The sequence below is a fragment of the Dermacentor variabilis genome, chromosome 6 (genome assembly GCF_050947875.1).
Source record: "Dermacentor variabilis isolate Ectoservices chromosome 6, ASM5094787v1, whole genome shotgun sequence".
In the NCBI taxonomy this organism is placed as follows: Eukaryota; Metazoa; Arthropoda; class Arachnida; order Ixodida; family Ixodidae; genus Dermacentor; species Dermacentor variabilis.
The window spans coordinates 176841433-176864624 of record NC_134573.1 but is presented as its reverse complement, the minus strand read 5'-3'; the positions used below and the strand labels follow the sequence as shown (position 1 = coordinate 176864624).

The window sequence follows — 23192 nt, the reverse complement described above, 5'->3', positions numbered from 1 at the left end:
ATGTGCGGGGCAAGCAGACACCGATGAACCATCAGCTGGTACACTGCCATTTGGCTTATTTGCTTTTTTTGTTGTCCAAGGTGTCTTAACAACTAGACAGGGTAACAAACATTGCTGCGTTACCATATTTACACGAATCAAACCTGCATCTTCTTTTTGAACAATGGGTCCAGAAATTGCCTGCGCGTTGCAATCAGACATAAAACCAAAACTGCATTGGCAATGGCTTACCGTCAGTCATCAGAAGCACCATCATCGCCATCGCAAGATGGTGACAGAGCACGTTTCCGTCGTGTGTTCAGGAAATGTGACTGGGGGTTCAGTTTGTGCTTTACTACGATCTGTGGTGATATTCTCAATCATTTTCAGAATTGCTATACGTCACTTTCGTGAAATTTTCTGCAGCACAGCGCCACTTACATTGGCATATATGGTCACTGGTGTATGTGGCGCTGTGCCAGGAACATTTTCTGCCGCATACTTGGGCGAGTCTGATGCAGTCATGCAAAATCTCATGAAAGCGATGTTGGTACAGCTGAACCCACTTACAACTCAAAGAGAGTGTGTTGGGAGGCTAGTTGGTAAGACATATTTTTGTGAACTTAAACTGCGCTAGGCACAAGACACCATGGTAGAAGAAGACAGGATGAATGCAGCCCGTCTCATTAACACTCATTAAAGGTTGGCAGCAGAAAGTATGTGCCAGTCATTGTAGGTCATGTGTGAAGAAGTGCAAGTCGAAGTGCAAGATTTTTTACAAAACGAAGGTGTTAGGGCAAGCAAAGAACCAAAGGGCACATGAAATCTTGGAAGCTTCCTTGTTAGTAAGACATGACCCAGATAGATGCGTCAGCGAACTGTCAGTGTATCTTTTCAGGAAAGAGCTTGATTTTTTGGTGTAGATAAGGGCTTGGTGAGGGAGTGCTTCATGGTCACGCGGGTACGATCGGGCTTGGGCATGCGTATGGTTGGTTCGAAGAGGCAGCATTGTGTGGTTTCAGTAAACAAGTTGTTAGTCTGCATTTGTCCTGTCTTATTCTACCTTGGTGTCTTGTCGCTAGAGCAGTGTTCACAAAAAATACCACTTATATCTCAGATATAACGATTTGTCAGTTGTAACGACGACATTTCCATATATTTACGTTTTTCCAGCCCTGCTGATTGAAACTGCTTCCAGATTCAACAAACATTTTATTACCTTACTGTTTCAACGAGTGCTTTGAGCGCAGTCATGGTAAAAAGAGGGCTCATGCAAAGTAACAAAGCACAGAAGTGTGACCAAACTGGGCACATGGCAGCATGTGCCCCGCCTCTAACTCTAATTGCGATGATGATACAGCCTTCGAGATAAGCCAGTGATCGCAGCACGCGGTTTTCGGAAGCCGCAAAGAAAGTCGCCTACTTTCAAAGCAAGGCGTAAGCATAAACAGCGTGGCTCAGTGTATGCACTGGTGCCTGTACCAATGCAATATTGGATGCCACGATGTGTGGATGCCACGAATATTGGAGACCATGTTGTGCGAGACCTTCGTAGAATGGCAGCATGCCGCAGTAGTTTTCGAAGTTTACGCATCCGGTGAACTAGAACGCTTTACTCACGTGTGAAGAATACAGTCATGTGCCGCTGGTACTAAAATATATTGCAAGCTCTCGAATAAAAAATAGCGGCTGCATTCACAGTTTTGAAATGACCGGTATGTGCAATCGGGCGCTGTTTTTGAAAGTGCAAGCGAGCTACTATCGCGGTAGTATTGAGTTCATTATAAATGGGTTTGACTGTATCTCTAAGGGTAATTGCTCGAGAATACTCCCCTGTGTACTTGGTATATGTGGCCTATGAAGCGTTAAAGTCGCCAACCGATTATTCGGACTGAATGAGGATCGCCAAAATGTCGGAATAATTTGCAATCAGATGTACAGGAATCACCAGAAAATTAGTGAATTTATTCCACAAGTGGCCAAGAAAAGTGTGCCGTATTCTCAGATGATCACTTTCTGCGATATCTTCAATTTCTCGTGACTAGCACAAGGCGCATAGCCTCTACAAGTGATGGCATCATGGCACATGCCAAGCATGCCACTTTTCATATGACTAGTGCATATCGGTGTCTGTGAGCGACAGCATTCTTGGAACTTTGCCAAACTAGGTATTTTATTATAATACAGAAACATTGCTGCCCATTGACACATCCGTTGCTAGTCATGCTAAATATTGCGAAAGTGAAAGTATCTTTGAAAGGGATTGTCCGAGATTTCAGCCCAAATTTGCCAATGCGTTGCTACGCGAATATACCCTTGCCTTTGGCCAGAATGGTTCATGGCCGCTATTTCCTACCGATTACTTTTATGCTATTCCTTTTCCAATATTTTGTGTTTCGGAAGCGGTTAGAGCAGTGGTCGACCCATGTATCAATAGGATCAGCCAGCCATGAAGAGTCAATGATAATAATGGAACTCTCATGTCAAATTGCAAATGCTGCCTTTACATTGCTATAATTTCTAATAACCATGACCTTTATGACTTCATGGCTTGGCTTGGCTTGACTTGTTCTGTGGTTTGAGTGAGGTCAGTGAGTACTAGATCAACTAGGTTTTGCTAGTTTCGGTTTTGAGGAGGTGCCGGCAACATGGCCTACGACATATCAAAATGAAAATATCACTATTTCTGCTCGTTAGCCAAATTAGCACACGGCTGTGCAGTCAGAGTCCGAATTGCCGCATGGCACGCTGTAAGAAGTCCAAAATTTTCGTCATCCTTATAAACCTAACCTAACCTAAATAAACATTGTCTATGGCGGTGCTGCGGAGCTTCCCAAATAATCAAGCATGTACGTATTATCGGTGTCCAAATAATCAGTCGGTGACTGTATGGCGACGACGGTGCACCACTTTCATAAACACCGTTTCCATTATGAAAGCTCATCCTTTTAAAAAAAAGAAAGAACATCCTTCTGTGAAGTTAAATTATGCACGTCTCCTTTTTTCCAGATAGCTAACGTGAACGGCATGCTATATATTTCTTTTATAAATCGGGCTCATTTTACATTCGGGTGCACTTTTATTTTATTTCTTTAAAGGAGCTTTGAACCACTTTTTATAGAAGTCGAGAAATGCATTTGAAATTAAATTGGTCATTTTCAGAAATACTTTGCTGCTAAAAGTACTTCAGTGCATTAAGTAGAAGCGGAGTTATTGGCAATCAAACATCACCGTTGCAGTGCTTCTGCTTGTTCTTCAATGACTTTCACTGCAAAGGCTATGGCGGAGCAGGGCATGCCCACAACGCTCCTCCTACTGAATGTCATCGTGGTGTGCAGTTCAAATTTGAGTTTGGATGTTCACGTAGACACCACTGATTCTGATTTTGCCGTCTGCGACACGTCAAACGCAGTTATCGGGGAGCCACGCTGTGGCTCCTTAAGCATCTACGCTATGTAGCAGACCGCACCTACATGCAACTGCAGTGCATATGCGCAGCGTTTGCCTTGTGCATGACAGGGCTTGATTGCACCCTCACCCTCATATGCTCCAGTCTGGTCGTGCTTTGTGGTGCAGACCAGCTTTGTCCTGCACCAGCATAGCCAACAGATAGGTTTTTTTTTTTTTTTTTTTTACCTACACTTCGTGCAGGATCGGGTAGACGAGTGTAGTGCTGGGCAGAGGCTATGACATCATGTGCTACACTTCACTCGCTGAGCTGTAGCCAATCGGAGCAGACAGCGCATGTCTTCTGCATCAGCCGACGAAAAGCATTTCACTCCATACTTTGCCTTGCTTCGCACTTACTGGCTGCATATATGCCCCTGCTTGAAACTAAATGCCAATGTATGAGTTTTCTTTCATCTACAAATTTAGGCAGACTGCTGAAGATGCCTTGTCAATGCTTATGCAATAACCCCTCGTTAATTCGACCCTGGTTAATTCGGAAAACCGGATCATTCAGATTCGTCGTCTGGTCCTGGCAGCCATATGCATTATCTATGTATGCATTATTTAATACAATTAAACTCTCATTAATTCGGACGTATTTAATTGCACATCGGTTAAGTCAGACAACTCGGAGCTCAGCGAGTGCCGTATATGTGTGACGCAAAAGAGCCAAAATGGCAGTGTCCGCATCACCATAGTCATCAGTTGAAATCGTACGGGAATGACAGCAACGTCTGAACGCTTCGTGCCTATTTGTGCCTTTAAAGCCTTTATTCTTGCGTTTACTGTTGCACATGGCACTGCTTTGGCCGCGTGCCTTCATGACTGTAGTCGCCATCCTCACGCGCATCGACCGCGTGCAGTGATAACTGCCTAGTCACCATCCATGATCACGTCGATATGGCAACTGCGGTTTCGTCCATAGTTGCAGCAAACGATAGTTTCGTTTTGACTTGGTGCATACGTCTTCCGCGCGCCTTCAAAACTGCAAGGTCATTGTCCATGATTGCATCGACAGCGGCTGCGGTTGCGGCCACAGCGGTTGCGGCAAACAGCAGTTTTTGTTTTGAGTCGGTGCCCGCGTCGCCTGCGTGCCTTGATAACTGCCTAGTCGCCATCCATGATCATGTCGATAGCAACCGTGCTTTCATCCACAGTTGCAGCAGATGGTAGTTTCGTTTTGACTCTGTGCATGCGTCGGCCGTGTGCCTTCAGAACCGCAAAGCCGCCGTTCATGATCGCGTCGACACCGGCCGCGGTTTCGTCCACAGCGGTTGCAGCAAATAGTAGTTTCGTTTTGACTCAGTGCAAAGCTGTCGAGGATAAAGAGCACCACCGTCTACATCGCGATGGGTGGCGACCTGGCGACACTGGCGAAAAAATAATCAGAATGTACGCATAATGAAAAGCTTGTCTCAGATGAAGATGTGTGCCGCGCCCGCACTTCAAAGGAAGTCATGAGGCCTTCGTGGCTGCGAGTGCTAATTAGTCACGAGATCACAAGAATTGCAGCTTCCGCACTGCCTTTGTACAAAATAGAAACAGGCTTTGCTGATTCATTCAGTAAATTAGTGCGTTTTGACGCTGTAAGAATTTGTTTGTTTTCTTGATGCCCTCGATGATTCAACATTTGGTTAATTCAGAAATTTTTTCCAGTCCCGTGAAAGCTGAAATAACGAGCTAGTGCGGATTATAAAGCCTGCAACATCCGTGGATGAGATAATTTCATCTTGGAAGATTAGCTCACCTTCCTCTGTGGCACATGGTCACGCCAGCACTTCGCTACCACGCATTTGCAACACCGGCCTGCTTGCTTGTCGTCTGCTGCCTACGCTCATTGAAACCACCATGTAGAAAATGTAGTTTTCATGCTGCACTTCAGCTAAAAAAATGGCTTTGTGTAGGTGGGCAAAGCTACACTTTTCAGCACCAAGTAAAAGAAATGGCAACTTCCTACATTAGCTACACTCATTTAGCCATTGTAGGTAAAAAATAACCCTATAGCCACATCCAACTTGCGCATATTGAAGTACAATCACACTAAACACGAAGTGAAGTCTGCCAAGCCATCTAAGCAGGAACAGCCAGGAGTAAGCATACGCTGGCAAGCATGCTTGTAGTCGGACCTTACGTTTCACATGGTTCAAGGCTGCTATGAGTGGTCAAAACTAGTTGAAGTTACTCAATGGCCACGACACTGATAAGCAAAGTGGCCAAAGTCTATTTTCTGCGTGGGTGGCTGTGACCAAGTGTGAGCTTGCAATAGTCGGCTTCTTCCGTACATACGTAATATCAAAATTCAAAAACACATTTTCGCCTACTTAAGCCTGTTTATTAAACTATGTCAATAAATATACACACGAGATGAAAGGGGCTTAACCGAGGGGCCCGATCTTTATTAATTATATCATGAGAAGCTGACAAACAGGCACCAAGAGCAAAATAGGGGAAATTACTTGTACTTATTAATTGAATTAAAGAAATGATAAATTAATGGCAATGAAAGTGAACGAAAAAACAACTTGCCGCAGGTGGAAAACAATTCCACATCTTCACATTACGCATGCAATGCTCTAACCAATTGAGCTACTGCGGCACCGTTTCGCCATCCACTTTCTAGGGTATTTATGTGTTATACTACTGGAACTAACCTTGGGAGTGTTAGCCAGCGCCACCACTCACAAACCTTGGCGGTGGATGTGGAACATCCTTTCTGCCGCAGGTGTCACACGTACATGATCGTTCTGGGTGAAGACAACTGGTAAATAAACCTGCACATGCTACCTTAAGGCACCAGTGTTGCTGGATTGAGTTACCAACTGAGCTACCATGGTGGGAAACGGCACTGTTTGGCTGAGATGTTCACAGCAGTGTATGCTAACTGCGGACAGCTTTTTTTTTTTTTCTTTTTTTTTCACTAAGCCCGAGGGGTGATTCAGGACCACTTTAGGCCTGTGAAAATTGTATCACGTTAATAAAAATATGGTATTTGTTTTGCAAATTCTTCGTCTTATGTTATTTGCCTGCAGAGGATGCCTCTGACGATCAGGATTCTGGTGTTCCGGGTGAGGAGAGTGGTGGGGAGAATAAGAAGGCCTCGAGGAAGAGCAAGAAAAAGTCCAAGAGGCTCAGTAGCTCTCCTCAGGCAAAGAAGGCCACAAAGGCCAAGGAGGAGAGGTCAGAGGATGGCAATGAGGAAGGCAGCAGCACCAAGGGCGAGCCAGAGGATGACGATGAGGATGGTAAGGCTCACTGCTGTGTCTTGAGACCTTCACACCAACCGTCATTTGATTCACACGGTGGTAAGTGTAATGTATGTGTGCAGTCATATCAATAGCTGTGATTGCTGCTCTGAGCATTTTGCACACGTGCTATCCTGAAGAAAGCTGTCAGCCTTAATGATTTTATCAAAACATAATTCTTTTTGCTTTCCTTCTATCGTTCGAGCAGGGTTCTTTTGCAGGGTCGCTGTTTTTGATTTCAATTTATTTCTTGCTGTTTGCTCAATTACTGTAGTTGTACAGATGCAAGTAATCTTTCTGTTTATTATTTTTAGAGTTTAACATAGCAATAGAGGCTGTTCTACACACACTGTTGTCAGTGCAGTTGTCATATTGCTTAGCCTGCATGGGTTTGAAAAGGATTTTCATAGATTGCTGTGTGCGTTCATTATCTTTACCTCTTCCTATAATTTTGTTCCCAACTCTTGCCACCTTTTCTGTGGATTAGCAATGCCTTTGGCCATTCCTTTTTGCTTTTTCTCATTTATCATAATTCTCGCATAATGCTCACACTTCCTTTCGTGTAAAAGTGATCTGAAGTTGGGGGTGCAGTAATTAAGCAGGGAAGATTTTCCAAGAAGAATGTTACAGGTGTTGAATAGAAAAATGAGTGTCTGTAAATCAATCTTCTGATGTCAGCCACTGTAAGCTTGAAACGAAGTATTTCTTTCAAACAAAGCTTACATTTGTATGAGGAGCGCAGGTCCTACACAAGGAGGAATAAGTTGATTACTCATTTAATTACTCGAGGAAATAAATTTTAATTTTTGATGGCCAATGTAGGAGCTGTGAGCAATGTGCGAGCATGAGTATTATGCAAGTAAATACCCCCTTATTTACCAGGAGATCCTTCACGTGCTCCCAATGCACAGGACACTGCAGTTTTTGCATTTCGCCCCCATCGAGGTGCAACTGCCGTGGCTAGGATTTGATCCCGCGACCTCATCCCTAGCAGCGCAACACCATTGCCTCTAAGCCACAGCAGTGGGTCCCCATTTGGGATACGAGGCAAATAATGCACCTTGGAAATTAAATAATGAGTCAACATAACAATACGTAAAAGTATACCTGTGTACATAGTCACATTTAATTTATCCAATTCCCGGCGAGTGCAAGTGCAGCCTTCGACAATGTACTGATCTTGATAGCGTGCTGTGTCGTCACTTATAGCTTTTTGTATGTGCAATGTATGAAATGAAGAATGGTTTATTTCATATCCTTATGGTCAAACCTGAACTACAGAAGCAGTTTTCTTCATCCTGATTGCTTAATTAGCTTCAGGTCAGTCGCTCAGGTCTGCCAGCAGTAGACCCCCTTATCGCAGAAGTTACACGGAAATCACCTCTGCTATTTACCAGTTCCCTCCGCTCTTCCTTGCAGGTCGCCCTGACTCTGTGACTGACATCAAGGCTAAGGGGGACGAAGAGGAAGACGAGTCCAAGGCCACAGTGGATGAGCAGGCAAAGAAGGGTGAGACTGGCCAGGGGGACGGGTCTAAGGCTGTCGAGAGCGAAGAGAAGAACCGGCCACGGCCCCTTCACCGGACTTGCTCCATCTTCCTGCGTAACCTGGCACCCACCATCACCAAGATGGAAGTGGAGGCGGTCAGTGCTTGTTACTGTAAACGAGAGGGAGCTTTATGCTTTTATACTGCTTACTACAGTCCTGTTGATACTTATTTTGTTGGATGTGAAAGAAACTGGGCTAGTTGGTTATAATTTAGCACATTGATCAGCATGGACAATGGGACATGTTTATACGAATATGTGTCATATTCATATCACTTGTCTCATCATCTGCTGTGCTCTTTGCTGTGTGGAACATACAAAACATGTTCTAAGAATGCACAGACAAAAAGAAAGAGTGCCTTCAGAAGTCCACCTTTGTTCACTCTGCAGACATTGACCTAAAATCAAAACAGAAATGCATCATAAGTAGTGCAAGAAATGGGCTCTGTTTATCTGCACTTGCCTATTCGTTTTTTGCTTTACTGCACTAATTAATATGTGTGCTGTTTGTATCGCTTGTCCTGTTATCTGTTGCACTGTGTCAGGCAACAAGAATGCAGAGGCCTAATGAAAGTGCCTTCAATACTCCACTGTTGTTCCCTCTGAAGGCTTGCCATCTGATTAGCTTTGTTCATGAGAATGCAGTCTCCTAGTAGTAAAAGCATCAGCAATGATGAAAAACTTTTATTCTATATCATTCAGTTTTTTTCTTTTTTTTAAATAAAACCTGTTGCTAGGAGTTGGCCAGTATCCCTTGCCACCTGGCGGCTGCCTGAGCTTAACACCAATTCAGTATGCCAGCACTGTCTATAGCTCAGTTCTAACACACGAAGGTTTGGAAAATATTTTTTTTTTATCAGTGAAATTTCTGTTCCATCTTTTTGTCTCTGAAACTAATGAATTAATGATGTTCTATTGTACCGAACACTAATGAGGTTCTTAATTTAATAATGAACCAGTGTTTTTCGGCAATCTTTTATTCATTGCACAGAAAGATTTTCTTTCCAGTTTTTAAAATACATAAGGGTTAAACCAACTTTACACCAGTTAGGTTATCATAAGGCCAATCTGCGTGACAGATGAAAGGACCGCGCATCATGTGACTCAATCACTGTTCCAGCGCACAGCCAATGCGGACAATTAAGGGCAGGCACCGCCCATGTTGTTGCAATGTCAGGGTCGGCGTGATTTGCCACCTGCCAAAGAATCTGAAAACTGGAGGGTCACGGCAAACTTGTGCAGTGCTCGTTAACCCCACCCCCTTTCTCCTTGTTCATTCCCTGTCTCTCGCTTTCGTTTGCAAAGAGGTTTTTTGGCTTTCCGAATGTCGCATGGCTGCTGCGAATGGATCTGCTCTGATTCCACACCAAACTGTAATACTAGTTTCCAATGCCCGATGAAGCAGAACTGATTAGGCCTAATGGCCGAGGCAGTGTGGCCGTGACGAAAATTCGCCGATGGCTGATGTGGTAATGGGCTGCAAGCCATTGTAGAATGCTTGCTGCTGATATGTTTGTGCAGATGGTCATCAGCAATTGACGGCTGTTGAAGCTACTTGAAGTTCATTGCTGTGTATCCAAGACTATCTGCGTGCCTATGGGCGGCTAATCTGCTCGATCTTCGCACTTTGCGAAATACGTGCTGCTTTTGTTGCCATTACCTCTGTCCGCGTCCCATTATCATTTCGATCGGTCTGTCCACCTAGACTAATCTTGTACTGACAGAAGCGGCCCTGGCCTACGAGGCACCGCTCTGCGAATTGTGCCGTTCAGGCGCTGTGTGTAAGTGCTATCCCCGCGCCGGGCTGACATCAGGGAGTGCTCGCAGTGACTAAGCCCACTACTGTGTCGGCCGGGTTGGCCCATCCATGACATGCTCGGCACTCCTTTTGTGTCGAAAATGAATCGAAATGTTTGATTCGATGAGCCCGAGGGTCCCCGCGGTGCATGTGACATGCGGCACTGTGCGCGTCTCTACCACGAATGTATCGAATAGTATATATTCGATTTGCAAATCGAATTATTAGCAAGTTCACTATTCTATTTGATTCAGTGATACTCGAGTATTCGCACGTCCCTACTTTAGTGTGACACCTTTGTGCCAAGACTCTTAGCAGGAGTAGCCATATGCCGAGTACATTCATGTTAGCAGTGCTCAAGTGATGGTGAGCAGCTGGGCACCACTTTGTTAACACACAGTTGCACAGTATTTACGCAGTTTGTCGAGTGTGTGCTAATGAATGCCTGCTGGAACTTCCGAACACAAAAATAAGGAGAAATTGCAGGAGCAAATATTGAATCTATTTATTTCTCAAGTTCCCTCATTCTAAGCTACACAAAGGACAACAGATTTTGTCATCACATCACCTAGCTGAGTCAGCTGAACTTTTCCTTGTGTTAGCATGGTCGGCAAGGGCACCTTTTAGATTCTGTTCATCAGGCGTATATTTTCACAAGTGTGCCACCATTAAGCAAACATTCCTATTAACAATCCGGTCTGTTTAAAAGGGACACTAAATCAGTTTACACTGATACAGTGTTCTTTCCAAACTCTATTTTAATTAATTTTGTGGTAAGAAGTTCATTACTGGAAGGAAAAATGAATGGACAACTTTCTGTTTCTTAAATTTTGGGCCAGAACCTTAGTGCCAGGATGTCACTGTGACATCATGGGTTTCAAAGTAGTTTCTCAACTTTTGGCTGTTGTGGCATGGTAAACATTCCATTATAAACTAGCGAAGTTCAGTCTTTAGCTCTCTTTGAATGAAATCTGATCTATATTTACCAATAAAAATATTAACTAGGCCCAAGCAGATTCTGTCAAAATCTATGGCATCACGAAAAACTAGTGCAAGTTTTCCAAACAGCCTTGCTACCGATCTTTCATTTTTTTTTTAGTGATTTCTGGCTTATGAAACCCCCTGTTATGATAAGAGTGGCTTTTTTCATAATATAGAAGCGTAACCTAATGATTTTCCTTTTAGCATCCCTGGCAGCAGTGAATTAGACCAAACCAGAATGCCCTTTCATAGAGAACTGTTTATGGCCATGTTTCCCAATGTTCTGTGCTTTTGATGGTGTGTGTTGTTGCAGATGTGCAAGCGTTACCCTGGCTTCCTGCGTGTGGCCATTGCGGACCCCCAGCCTGAGCGCCGGTTTTTTCGTCGGGGCTGGGTGACGTTTGAGCGCACCGTCAACATTAAGGAGATCTGCTGGAATCTTAACAACATTAGGGTGAGCATTGCTGTCAGTGGACAATTAATCACTAGTAGGACTGAGTGAATGATTGACTAACCGTCCGATTAAACAAATAATACTTTAATCATCATACATTTTTCGAGCACTAATACAGTGATAACTTGTCAATTCGAACCTGCTAAATTCGAACTTCTTATTTATCCGAACTGATGCTGTGGTCTTGTCAAAATCGTGTACTTCAATGTGCAGAAATGGCCGGTAATCCGAATGCGTAAGTGCTTGCGATGCTTATTCCAAACGTACCTGCCGCCGGGCATATTCTCAGTAGTGCCAACTCCCACAGCGGCACTTCCAGCCCGGCAGTGTGTGCCGGCTGCTGCTCCCGTCTCCCATTGCAAGTACCATATATAGGAACACCCAAATTTGGAAATTTAATAATAAAGTGGGGGTGTGGGTTATATGCAAATTTTGCCTTGAGGTGGGGCGAGACAGCAGCGAGAATTTCGCCTAGAAGTCTGGCTTCTGTGCTTCATAGCCACTGGTGAGGATGAAAAAGGCAGAGTCAGCGCCATTGCTGGCAGTGGCTAAGGTTTTCATTTAAAAACACGGCACCTAACAGCCAGAAGCTTGGTAGCGAATGTTGAAGCAGCTGAGTCTAGCTTTGCCGAGCACACTATGGCAATGAGGATTGTGGCTGGCTACTACTGCCAGCAGATCATTGTGTGAGAGTGCTTGTTCGAGGCTTCTAGACAATCAAAATGGTGGTTCTAGACAATCAAATGGCATTGGTGGTTTCAGACCTGCGGTCAGGGCAAAAAGTCTGAAAAATTGGACGACAAAGGATTTCAGCACCCGACGTCTTCATGCATTGGTTCTATGGGTCCTTGGTGGTGCCGTGAAGGCATTTGAATCATCAGGCATATCGAACTAACCGGTTGTTGACGAACTGTACCCTCACTGTAGCTGAACTTGTTATTGTGTCCGAGTGAGCACAATATTTTTGATGTATGTCCACTCAATGTCCACTCAAGCAAGGTGTCACTTTGGGCAGACGGGACGCTACCTTAACATTTGCCTTAGGGAGCACCAAGGTGCGATCAGGAATTCAGCAGGCTCAAATCTGGCTGTGCATTGTTGAATTGTCCATGCAAACCTTTGTTCGAAAAAAACCGAAATAGTGTATAAAAATGGAAATCAAATCAACCGCAAGATTGTGGAAGCCTACATGCATGTCAACTCGAGCGCATGTGTCAGCCCATAGGGTTCAATGCATTTCGTACCACTCAATAATGAAATGTCGCTGTGCTACAATTGCGCATCAAGAAAATTTGCCAGAACGTAACCCTGCATATTATCTACTCGTGGAAGGCTAGCAGGATGCAAAATGTGTGCAAATGCGATTGCTTTGCACTAAAATGGCTCAAAATACCAACATATAACACTTGCATAGGGGCCACCATTTTTGTTTACAAAACCACCCAGTGCTGAAAGCGATCGCGTGTACTGGAAATCTTGTTTGTCGATCGCCTCTTTGAAGCGGCACACATGTTGCTACTGACATGTGACGACGGTTCTTGCACATGTAGTGCAGTGCAAAAATGCAGCAAGAACAAGGAAATCCATGTCCCACCGACGTGGAATTGTTTATGGTGCTTAAAATAGTGGTCGCAGCATGGAGTGCCACGCATCTGGCTTTGATTGGGCAATTGTCCGGGAATATGCATCCCTTGCTTCAAGAAAGCTGGTTTTGATGCCACCCGACAGGCATTGCATGCGGATTCCGTGCCAGACGTAGATTTGCATGAAGAGGCCGTAATCTCATTCGATTGCCTTTGGGTATACGTGATACGATCACTTCCGCGCTCAGTGCGTCAGCACCTACGGGTGACAGTGTGTGCTGCAGAAATGCTGCTATGTGTGTGAAGCACTATCGCTCTGCATCTGGTGCTGAGTTACACAAAATCTCCCAAAAGTGATGGTATCTTCGAAAGCAATTGATTGAGAATACTGCTCCACGGCAGTGCTGCCACTGCTGATCAACGCATGCGGTGCACTTCGTACACTCAGCAGTGCAGTTCTATATCCTTGAGCAAAGCTTGCCAAAGTAGGCTTACAAAATTTTGATTGTAAAGTGCTGTCTCATCTATCCGTCCTGTCTCATTTCGCACCAACAAAATTCTTGCGAAAGCAAATTTTTTTGCGTTCCTAGCCGATTTCATTATTGTGAGGTTCAATTGTATGTACAAAAATCATCTGTTTTAATTTTTAGTTCATGTACGTAAATCTACAAGTACAATCAATTGCTTAATTAATCAATTGCAAGGTCCTGATTGAGTAACATTTTTAATTACCTATCCCTAGCCAGTAGTTATTTTTTACCTATCCCACATAACCTGCCGTAGAGCAGCAGTGGCTGTGTTATACTGCTTAGCACAATGTGCGAGTCTTGAAGCCTGACCGTGGGAAGCATACCTTCATAGGGAGAGCATGCAAAAATGGTTGCAACTCGAACAACTCACAGTAATTATAGTTATGGAAATTGCTATGGGGGGGGGGGGGGAGCCATCTATCAGATCATCAGCTGGTAGGATGTTGCCAGTCATTTTAGTTGTGGTGCAACAATGGTATCTGACGACCTCATCACATCCCAGTTGGCGAGTTGAGTCTGGGGACAAAGAGATGAAACAACTCTTCCCTTCGTTCTGTGGCTGCCGAGTTCATGGCAGCATATGTTGCAATGTCCAACGTTTATCTACCGTACAGCATGCCAACCTTATTGCTGAATGGCACTGCTTTTTGACGAGATGGGATGCAGTAAACAGCACACACATAAACATTGCAGAAGAATGCAGTTCGGAAAAATTTTAGCTGGCACATCAGTACATTTTGCTTAGAATTTTGAGTCCTTGTTTCTAGAGACTCAGGCTAGGTGCAGTTTTTAGCAATTGGTTAATTTTTATGCTCTACCTGACTTCACTTCTACAATAACAGCATGCCCACTAAAGTTACAAATTGAAAGTTGATTAGTGAACATTTGTGACTAATTGGTGTTGTCACAGAGCTTGTGATATCCATTACAGCTATGAATCTCGGTAAGCAAAAATTTAAATTTTGTCTTATTTATTGTTTTTAATCATGAGAGGAAGTTGCATAAATACAGAGTATAAAAATTTTGCTTGAGTGGAGTACAGTTTGATGCCCTGTGTGTCATTGTTTTCAAAACTTGTCATCATCTTTGAACTGCTGTTTTCATTCTTTTGCTGCTATTGAGATAAATGCGGTGTTTTGGCTTACTGCAGTTACGTGACTGTGAATTGGGTGCCATTGTGAACCGGGACCTGAGTCGACGAATCCGGTCAGTAAATGGCATAGCCTCTCACAAGCAAGTGATACGCTCTGACATCAAGCTAGCTGCCCGTATCGTACACAACCTAGACAACCAGCGAAGCCTCTGGATCCAGACTGAAGCTGGCACTGAGCCAGCTGGTAATGCTGCTATGGACCAGCTGCCTCCCATTGAGGTTTGTCATCTTCATTGGCACCACTTTGGGTGCCCTGACTACAGCAGATCTCTGATATTGCACGTTGCGGAAACTGTTCGTTGTTAGTGTGATTTAGTTTCAAGAGGTAGTGGAACCCTTTGGCCTGTTTTTGTTGTGATCATAACTATTGGTTCAATGGGATGTCAGTGACAGTGTTGCCTTATACATATTGTGATATTTCAGTTTGAGCAGGGATTATGATCTCAACATTGCGCACTTGTGTGACCAATTCAGTGCCATAGCCTAATGTTGCTTTATGTTGCTATAGGAGCTATGGGCACAATGAGTAAGATCTCATGCTTTTGCATTTAAACAGCAGCCATCCTCCGAATAAGTTTGAGCGTATTACAGAGGAGTTTTGGAAAAGGAGGACTTCCTGTAATTTGAGTAAAAGCAATTTTTGAACAGTCGGAGACAATATCGAATGTCTTGTCTGATCTATGTAAACTTTGCTTGCTTTTGGCAAATCCCGGGTCTCTGGTGTACTGTGATGAATCTTTCTCTAAGTTGAATTTCCTTTCTGTTTTGTGCCTTCTCACAACTGGTAAAGTAAGGCTGGCATTACTGTCCTTGTTGCACAATATTTTTTGGTGCCCGTGGTTGGTCTCCATTCATGCATGCGTTTACACATTGCAGGGCTTCGGCGTGTCCTCGAAAAATCCTCTGTTGAAGAACATCACCGACTACCTGATCGAGGAGGCATCAGCAGAGGAGGAGGAACTTCTGGGGGGCTCTGCAGACAGGGAAGAAAATGCAGATGCTGAGGACCCCTCTGCACCTGGTGGTACCAACAGCGAGAAGGATGAGATGCTAATAAAGGTAGGAGTGGCATCAAAATCTGCATGTTACATGTGAATGCAATAACTGTTCTTTGATATTGTTGTCAGTAGCTTGGTTTATGAACACTTGATAGGAACACCTACATTGCTGCCAGTGTTCTAAGCCCCTCTGGTCACAACTATGGCTCTCCTGAACTGCAGAAACATACCAAGGAATGCATGCGTGATGGTGTAGTGAACCTGACGTAGTTGTAGAGGTGCCGTTGCAGCTTTGGGGCCACCGGAAGGGAAACCAACTGCTCTTGCAAGCAAACTCACTCAGCCATTTCCCATTCCTTGCGGCATTTGAACAAAGAGGCATTACCAAATGTCTTAATTTTATGTCCTTGCATGAATACAGAAGTGGTCTCTGCACCTATGCAATTAAACACACCTCAAATGATTGGGAACACTTCAATGAGGAGACGCCTTCTGACTCCACAGCTGTTGCCAGTAAAATTAGTTCACATGACATGCGAAGAATCACAGTTGTTTTATTTCTTTTTGTAGTTCTGTGCTTCATGTGATGAGTTATGCTTATTTCTTAGCAGTATGGCGCTGCCAACCTATGGCCAAATGTACTACAGTCGAACCCGGCTATATCGAACTCGCAAAAAAACGCCTATCAGTTTGATATAGAGCATAATTCGATATAAGCCTGCTAAATAATCGGATTTCATAAAAGTACATACCATTTATAAAATCACTGTATTGGTGAAACTAGCTTAGTTTCGCACGAAGTAGTCCTGCATTTTCTTCTGCTTGGGCAATTTTGCTGCCTGCGACGCACGCACTTTTCCACATTGTCTAAAGCGTCTGAGCAGCTGAGGCCGCAACCTTTCGCATTCACGCAGAAGCACCGACTAGTGCGAGCGCACCAATCACTTCGGAGGATGTGGGCCTTGCTTTCCTCATTGTGCCCACTTTCACTTGTGCTCGGTACGATGTCGGCAATGTAGCCTTCGTTTTCGGGCTCTCCTGTGGTCGCGACACCATCATTTGCGCTCACAAACTCGTCCACCGTTGATTCGTCAACAGCTTCCGGAAAATCTGACAGCTCGCTCCGAACTTCGGCAACATCGACAACGGCTTCGTCGCATTCATCAGAATTTAGTCATCACCGAGCACGTGAAAGTCGTGGCACGGCTGAAGCAATTTCGAATGAACCACTCGCACACGGCCGTGCGTACGCGTCGGGCGTCACAGGCACCGGGTCGCGAGTTTGGCCGCTTTAGCCGTAATCTCCCCCTTCAAGATCGTGCTGAGAGTGCTCCTCGGAATCTTGTATGCTGCGGGGACATCCGACTTCTCACCGCATTTGATCCTATTTATGATTTCGAGCTTCAAGACGAAAGGCGAATTCTGCCGCTTCATCACAGCAACAGTGCGGGAGAAGGCCTACAAGGCGCACGCATAATGAACCAGAAAAGCAGCGAGACAACTCGCACTTCCGCCATCTTGCACGACGAGGGCACAAGAGCCTTTGATTGGCTGTCTGAGCAAGCGCTGCGGCCAGGCCAGGATCATTTTTTGCAGTGGGGGTGTCGACGGCTCGTCCGAGGCAGGACGGTCACTGTAGGGAGAGCGGTTGGATGGAGCCACGCCGCTGGGGTTTCCCACCACCGCTAGGGAAAGCCAACTTCCGGGGGCACTTTCTGCCGCTTGACGTTTGATATATCGGGAGTTGCTGCTTTTTTGTTCGATGTAAGCGTAATTTTTGCTATATATACTCATTTTAACTATACCGTGTCCAGAAATTGTTTGATATATAGAATAATTCAATGTAAATGGGTTCGGTATAGTCGGGTTCGACTCAACGTTACTTGACTACGGTATAGTGCGGAATATAGGTCGAGGTTTTTTCCAAGAAATATTACTAAAAGTTCACCCCTCGACTTATATACTGGCCCTTGGCACAACGTCAAAAGTCGTCTGGCAACCTGTAGGAGCGTAGACCTTTCGGCATCCGCATCGTTATTGCCTCCTTGGTGACTGACGCGGCCCGAAAATCCGGACTGCCCAAGGAAAAATTCAAGGGCTTCATTTATTGGGTTCGTCGCTTCATGTGACGCAAGGGATTCGCACTTCGATGGCGCACATCAATCTGCCAGAAGCTGCCAGAGGCATACGAGGACAAGCTGGTCGAATTCCAGCGCTCCGTTATCCGTCTCCGGCAGCAGCATGGCTACATGTTGGGACAGATTGGCAACGCTGATGAAACGCCGGTGTGGTTCGAAATGCCGTCGCCCACCACAGTGTGCGAACGCGGTGCAAAAGAAGTCAAGCTTCTTTCTACGGGGAACGAGCATTTGCGCTTCACGGTGATGCTCGCGTGTACTGCAGACGGCAGAAAGCTGCCCCCATACATAATATTCAAGAGGAACATGCTGCTGAAAGAGGCTTTCTCGCGGCAGTTGTCGTTCGCGTGAATGAAAAGGGCTATATGGACAAGGCCCTCGTGCTCAATCGGATTGAGATCGTCTGGAATCAGCGATCCGGCGCACTCCTGCGGTGTCCGAGCATGCTCGTCTTGGATGCCTTTCGCGGGCACTTGACCGCAGGTGTGAAGCAGGCATTCCGCGACAGGAGGACGGAGCTCGCCGTCATTCCAGGAGGCATGACGTCAACACTTCAGCCACTGGACGTCGTGCTCAACAAGCCCTTTAAAAACCGTGTCCGTGAACAATATAATCGGTGGATGGCCGGCAACAACCCGACGGCCCCAACCGGCCGGCTGCGCAGGCCGCCTCTCGCCACTGTGGCCACATGGGTGTCGCAGTCTTGGCGCTCGCTGCCCGACGATATGGTGGTGCGGGCATTCAAAAAGCGTTGCATTAGCAACTCCTTGGACAGCACCGAGGATGACAAGTTGTGGGATGCAGCCAGTGAAAAGCAGTCGTCTTCGGACGAGAGTTCAGACAGCTCAAACGAATGAGCAGGTGACGAGTCTGGCGGCACCACTAAATAAAACGAAGTTTTGTGCCTTATAATTTTTATGTTGACTTCTTTGCTTCAATGTAAGGGGGTCGACCTATATTCCTCCTCGACCTATATTCCGCATTATACGATAGCTTCAGTTTTAAAACTCCGCACCGTTGCGCGGAACCGCCACCTGCCCGCGCCTTCATGGCGCTGCAGTCGCGCCCAGCTTCACTTCATGACTAGCCGGCTACGCGGGCAGGCCGGACTAAGCACGCGGTGCAGCGTTGGTGTATTCTGTGGTGCATTGTTGACGGCGAATTTCAGCAAGCACGTCATCCGCGAAACTGTAGTCTTCGCCGAGTTTGTTAAGAATATCAGCAGACAATGCCGACGTGCTGCGTAACTGGCTGCATAGGCGGCTATCGGAACGATGTCGACAGTTCGGCGTGCCACTTTTTTCTGTGCTCCCAGCAATGTGACGCTTCGCTCGGCGTGGAACAGAGCGTTTCCTCGTGCCGACTGCGAACTTTCTGCGAAATCCACCGCACGCGCTCGTGTACTGCACCCGCGAACGTCGTCGTCTTCCACCGCAGGCTGCATTGCCATTCATCATTCCAGCATAGGATTTCACTTCTCTTCTGTCGTCGTACTGGGGAGGCCGCGTGTACGGGGGTATGAGCCATTGCTTAAGGGAGTATGAGCTACCCAGTCTTACGTAACGGATATATTTAATTTTGAAGAAATTATTTTCGAAGAATCACAATCGGCAAATGGTGGGTGAAGGCTGCTTACCACGCCGCCGAGCAAACTCGAGACATCGAACGCAAGTGACAACGGCGGACTGCGGGCATACCGTCAGTGACATCGTTCTCTGTCGCAGCCGATTGTGTGTGTAACCTCTTAATTGAGAAATACTTTAATGAACCCTCGCGATTAATTCAGTGATAAACACAGAGGCCGCAGGTTTCAGATTCGCTGGTTAACCATCTTCACGGAGTGGAAAAACGACGATTTTTCTTTTTTTGTGTATGTGTGGCTTGTGTGTTCAAACACTGACCTCATCTTTCTTTTTGTAGCGCTTCTTTGGCGTGGTGAGAAGCTTCGGTGGGGATGAAAATCATTCTACAATCACGCACTTTGACCAGATCTTCAGGCTCCTGAGCCTAAACTGCGCGAAATGTTAAGAGGACAGGGAGAAACACAGCTTCTGTGCTTCGCTGTATGCGTTTCTTCATTTCGTGCAGTTTACCCTTCTTTCAGTATGAACCAACTGGCCCGATAAATCTTATTACTGTAGGTGGATACCGCTTTCTCATGGTATCACTAATTCGGACAAGGGAGAATGCCAGTGAGCGTAAAACACGCGCAAACTGCCCGTCCGCACGACCCAAGGTGCACTGTGTAGCACTGTGTGCTACACAGTGCGCTCAGCGTGAAACCTGACAAGGCTGCGTCACCCATTTCCTGGCAGCTCATCGGTATACGCTAGCTCTTCTTTCTTTTTTTCCCCTTTTTTTCTTTTCTTCTCTGTTTTTTTCTTTTGTTACGCCAGTTTCTTTTTTCTTCCTTTTCGCACAGGGCGACCCGATCTGAAAGCGAAAGTCGAACCGCTATCGCCATCACAGGCTGCTGCGTGCTGCTGCATTCGTCTGTTCAGTGTTCGCTGCCTTGTGCGTTTTGCGTAATTGTAAGAGTGCTTCCACGTGGAACACCTAAACATGATGAGCGCAAGTTGAGTGCACACAGGAAGACCGAATTGTTAGCTGTTCGACTTGTCACGGAAACGGAAGGACCTTTCTCTTAAGGCAAAAATTTAAATTCTCAAGAAGGTCAACGAAAACCCAAAGAAGACACGTTGATTTGGCAAAGGAGTTAGGCATAGCACCATCGGCACTCTGCACCATTGCTGGGCAGAGAGACATTGTGTTGAAGAATGCCCAGCACTTTGGTGTGAAAGTCAAGCGGGCAAGGACAGCTACACACGTAAAGCTGGAAGAAGTCCTGCTGACATGGTTTCTTAAGGTTACTGCAACTGGCGACAACGTGGATGGCAAGGTGCTACGCAAAAAAGCAGACAACATTGCGCTTTCCCTTGGAATTGAAAATTTCGAAGTTTCAGGGGGGTGGCCAAAGCTTCTGGGGGGATGGCTGTATCGTTTTAAAGGAAGACACGGACTTATATATAGAGCTGATTGCAGTAAAGGAAAGAAAGTGGATGAGTCAGCTGTCAAAAACTGGCTGAACATACTGCCGGTGCTGATTTCGGACTACACACCGTGCAATGTATTTTATGCCGACAAGGCGTGCTTCTTTTTCAACATGCAATCAGAGAAAAGCTTTTGTGTGAAAGGCCAGGCTTGCCAGGGCAGCTAAAAAAAAGTAAGCAAAGCGTTACCATGTTTCTTTGCATGAATGCTGACGGCCCAGAGAAAATGCAGCTTACCGTCATAGGCAAGTCTAAACAGCCGAGGTGCTTCCGATCGGCAGGATGTTTACCTTGCTTGTACAAGGGGAACAAAAAAGTGTGGATGACCGTGGATCTTTTCTGCAAGTTCCTCACGATCCTGAATCGGAAAATTGCAGCAAGGAACCAAAAGATTTTGCTTTTTGTAGACCAGTGTTCAGCCCATCCAAAGGAAACAACCTTCAGCAGCGTCACCATAAGCCTGCGAACACTACGAGCCATCTGCAGCCACTGGACACAGAAGTAATTCAGAACGTGAAGCATCATTTCAATGGACTTTTAGTAAGCAAAAAGTGATCGTTAAAATGAAAATTTGCGGATCAATCTACTCGATACGTTGTATTTCTTGGCCATATCTTGGGACAGTGTGACCTCTGATCCAATCGCGGACTGTTTTTGCAAATGTGTATTTAGCACAGGACCAGATGTGGCTCCAACAGGAGATAGTCAAGAGCCTCGTGAGGACTTGGTGATTGAAGGCTGGGAGAGTCTGGAAACTCAAGCTTCCGCTGAAGAGTTCGTCACCTCGAAGAACAACATTGCTACCTGCGCGTTAAGGTCCATTGAAGACTTGGTCGACAAAGTAGATGCGATCGATACTGACAGTGATGGTGAAGACGCCGACGTGTGTGACCAACCCCTGTCATTGTCAGAAACGGTTCACGCTCTTGACGTTCTGCGCTGCACTATAATTGTCGGCAGCATGAGCGACGAAACTGCTGCATGATTTTATGCGTTTTAGGCGTGTCTTGTCAGGAAGGTGCAAATGAACATTATGGACTTTTTTGACCAGTAGCTGTGCCCTATAAATATTGTGTTCATTTTTATGTTCAGCTTGCTTGTTTTGGATCAGATGAATTTGGGATAATACGAATATTTCACCTGCTCCCGAGAAATTCGTATCATCGAGATTCTACTGTAATAGGATGGGCAGCATCCATTGCCGCATCTTTGTTACTCAAAGCTGGGAATTTATTATTGTGTTAGAGGCCTCAGCACTCTTCTTTCAGTGACCTCAGCACGCTCTTCTTTCAGGTGTTGGACCGTCTCCTGGTGTACCTGCGAGTGGTGCACTCTGTGGACTACTACAACCACAGCGAGTACGCCAGTGAAGACGAGATGCCCAACCGATGTGGCATCATGCATGCCCGAGGGTCGCCACCTTCTGGCAAGGTCACACCACAGGAGGGTATGGGAACAGCATCAGCGCATGCCCCAAACTTTTGAAAGGACATGAAAGGGGAACACTGAAACAGCTTAAAGGGCTGAGGACAAATGCTTTGAAACTCTTATTTTCATTAATTTTCTGGAGAGATGGGTACTAGAAAAGAAAGGCCTACCTTCAATGTGCGTTTAAACCCCAGCACCAGTGCATCAATGCAGCATCATTAGATTTAATTTTCTCTCTTTCTTTCTTTAATATGTATACTGCCCATCGTAAAACACTACAGTAAAAGCTCGTTAATTCTCAACTCATTAGTTCGAAATTTTGGATAATTCGAACTAGCCGCCGCGGTGCGTCCAACAGTGTATTGAAAACAATATGTAACACATCCTGCTAATTCACACTTAAATCCACACGGCCGCCGATTATTCGAACTCCGCATCATCATGGATGGGGAGAGCGCTAGTGCGTGGGAGCAGGTTGGCGATGCTGGCATTGCTGCGCGGGCTGCACAGCGTTGTTTTTTTTTCACCTGTGGCCCTTTGTTTAGGCTTGACTGGAGAGAGACACATTTGCACCTGGCCATAGAATGGCCAATGCCTCTGTTGCAGGTCGCTTCTCTCCCGGAAAGTTCCGTATAAAGCCCAAGGGCGATAAAATCGTTGCCATGCGCCATGTGTTGTATGTGCGAGAGAAAGCGTGCGAGGGTGAGCCAGCGAACGTTGCCCAATCTCGCGTTCTCGAGCTAAGAAGTATGGTGCGAACGATGTGCCCTCTCCTGTCGCATGCGCAAGGCACGGTGGTGAGGCGGAGGGAGGGGGAGGGGATGTTTTTCTGCGATGGCTGTGGCACGCCCATGTGGGCGC

At 45.8% G+C, this 23192-nt stretch overlaps 1 protein-coding gene across 5 annotated transcripts in view; it reads left to right on the top strand.

Annotated features, from left to right (window-relative positions):
- Window positions 1–23192, top strand: part of Ars2 (arsenic resistance protein 2) — a 90422-nt gene that overhangs the window by 53348 nt on the left and 13882 nt on the right. For all 5 annotated transcript variants that reach the window (XM_075696927.1, XM_075696926.1, XM_075696924.1 and 2 more), the window contains 6 exons: window positions 6459–6671; window positions 8091–8314; window positions 11311–11451; window positions 14715–14936; window positions 15594–15776; window positions 22197–22350. In XM_075696927.1, coding sequence (XP_075553042.1) covers window positions 6459–6671; window positions 8091–8314; window positions 11311–11451; window positions 14715–14936; window positions 15594–15776; window positions 22197–22350 — 1137 coding nt within the window. The remainder of the gene's footprint in view (window positions 1–6458; window positions 6672–8090; window positions 8315–11310; window positions 11452–14714; window positions 14937–15593; window positions 15777–22196; window positions 22351–23192) is intronic.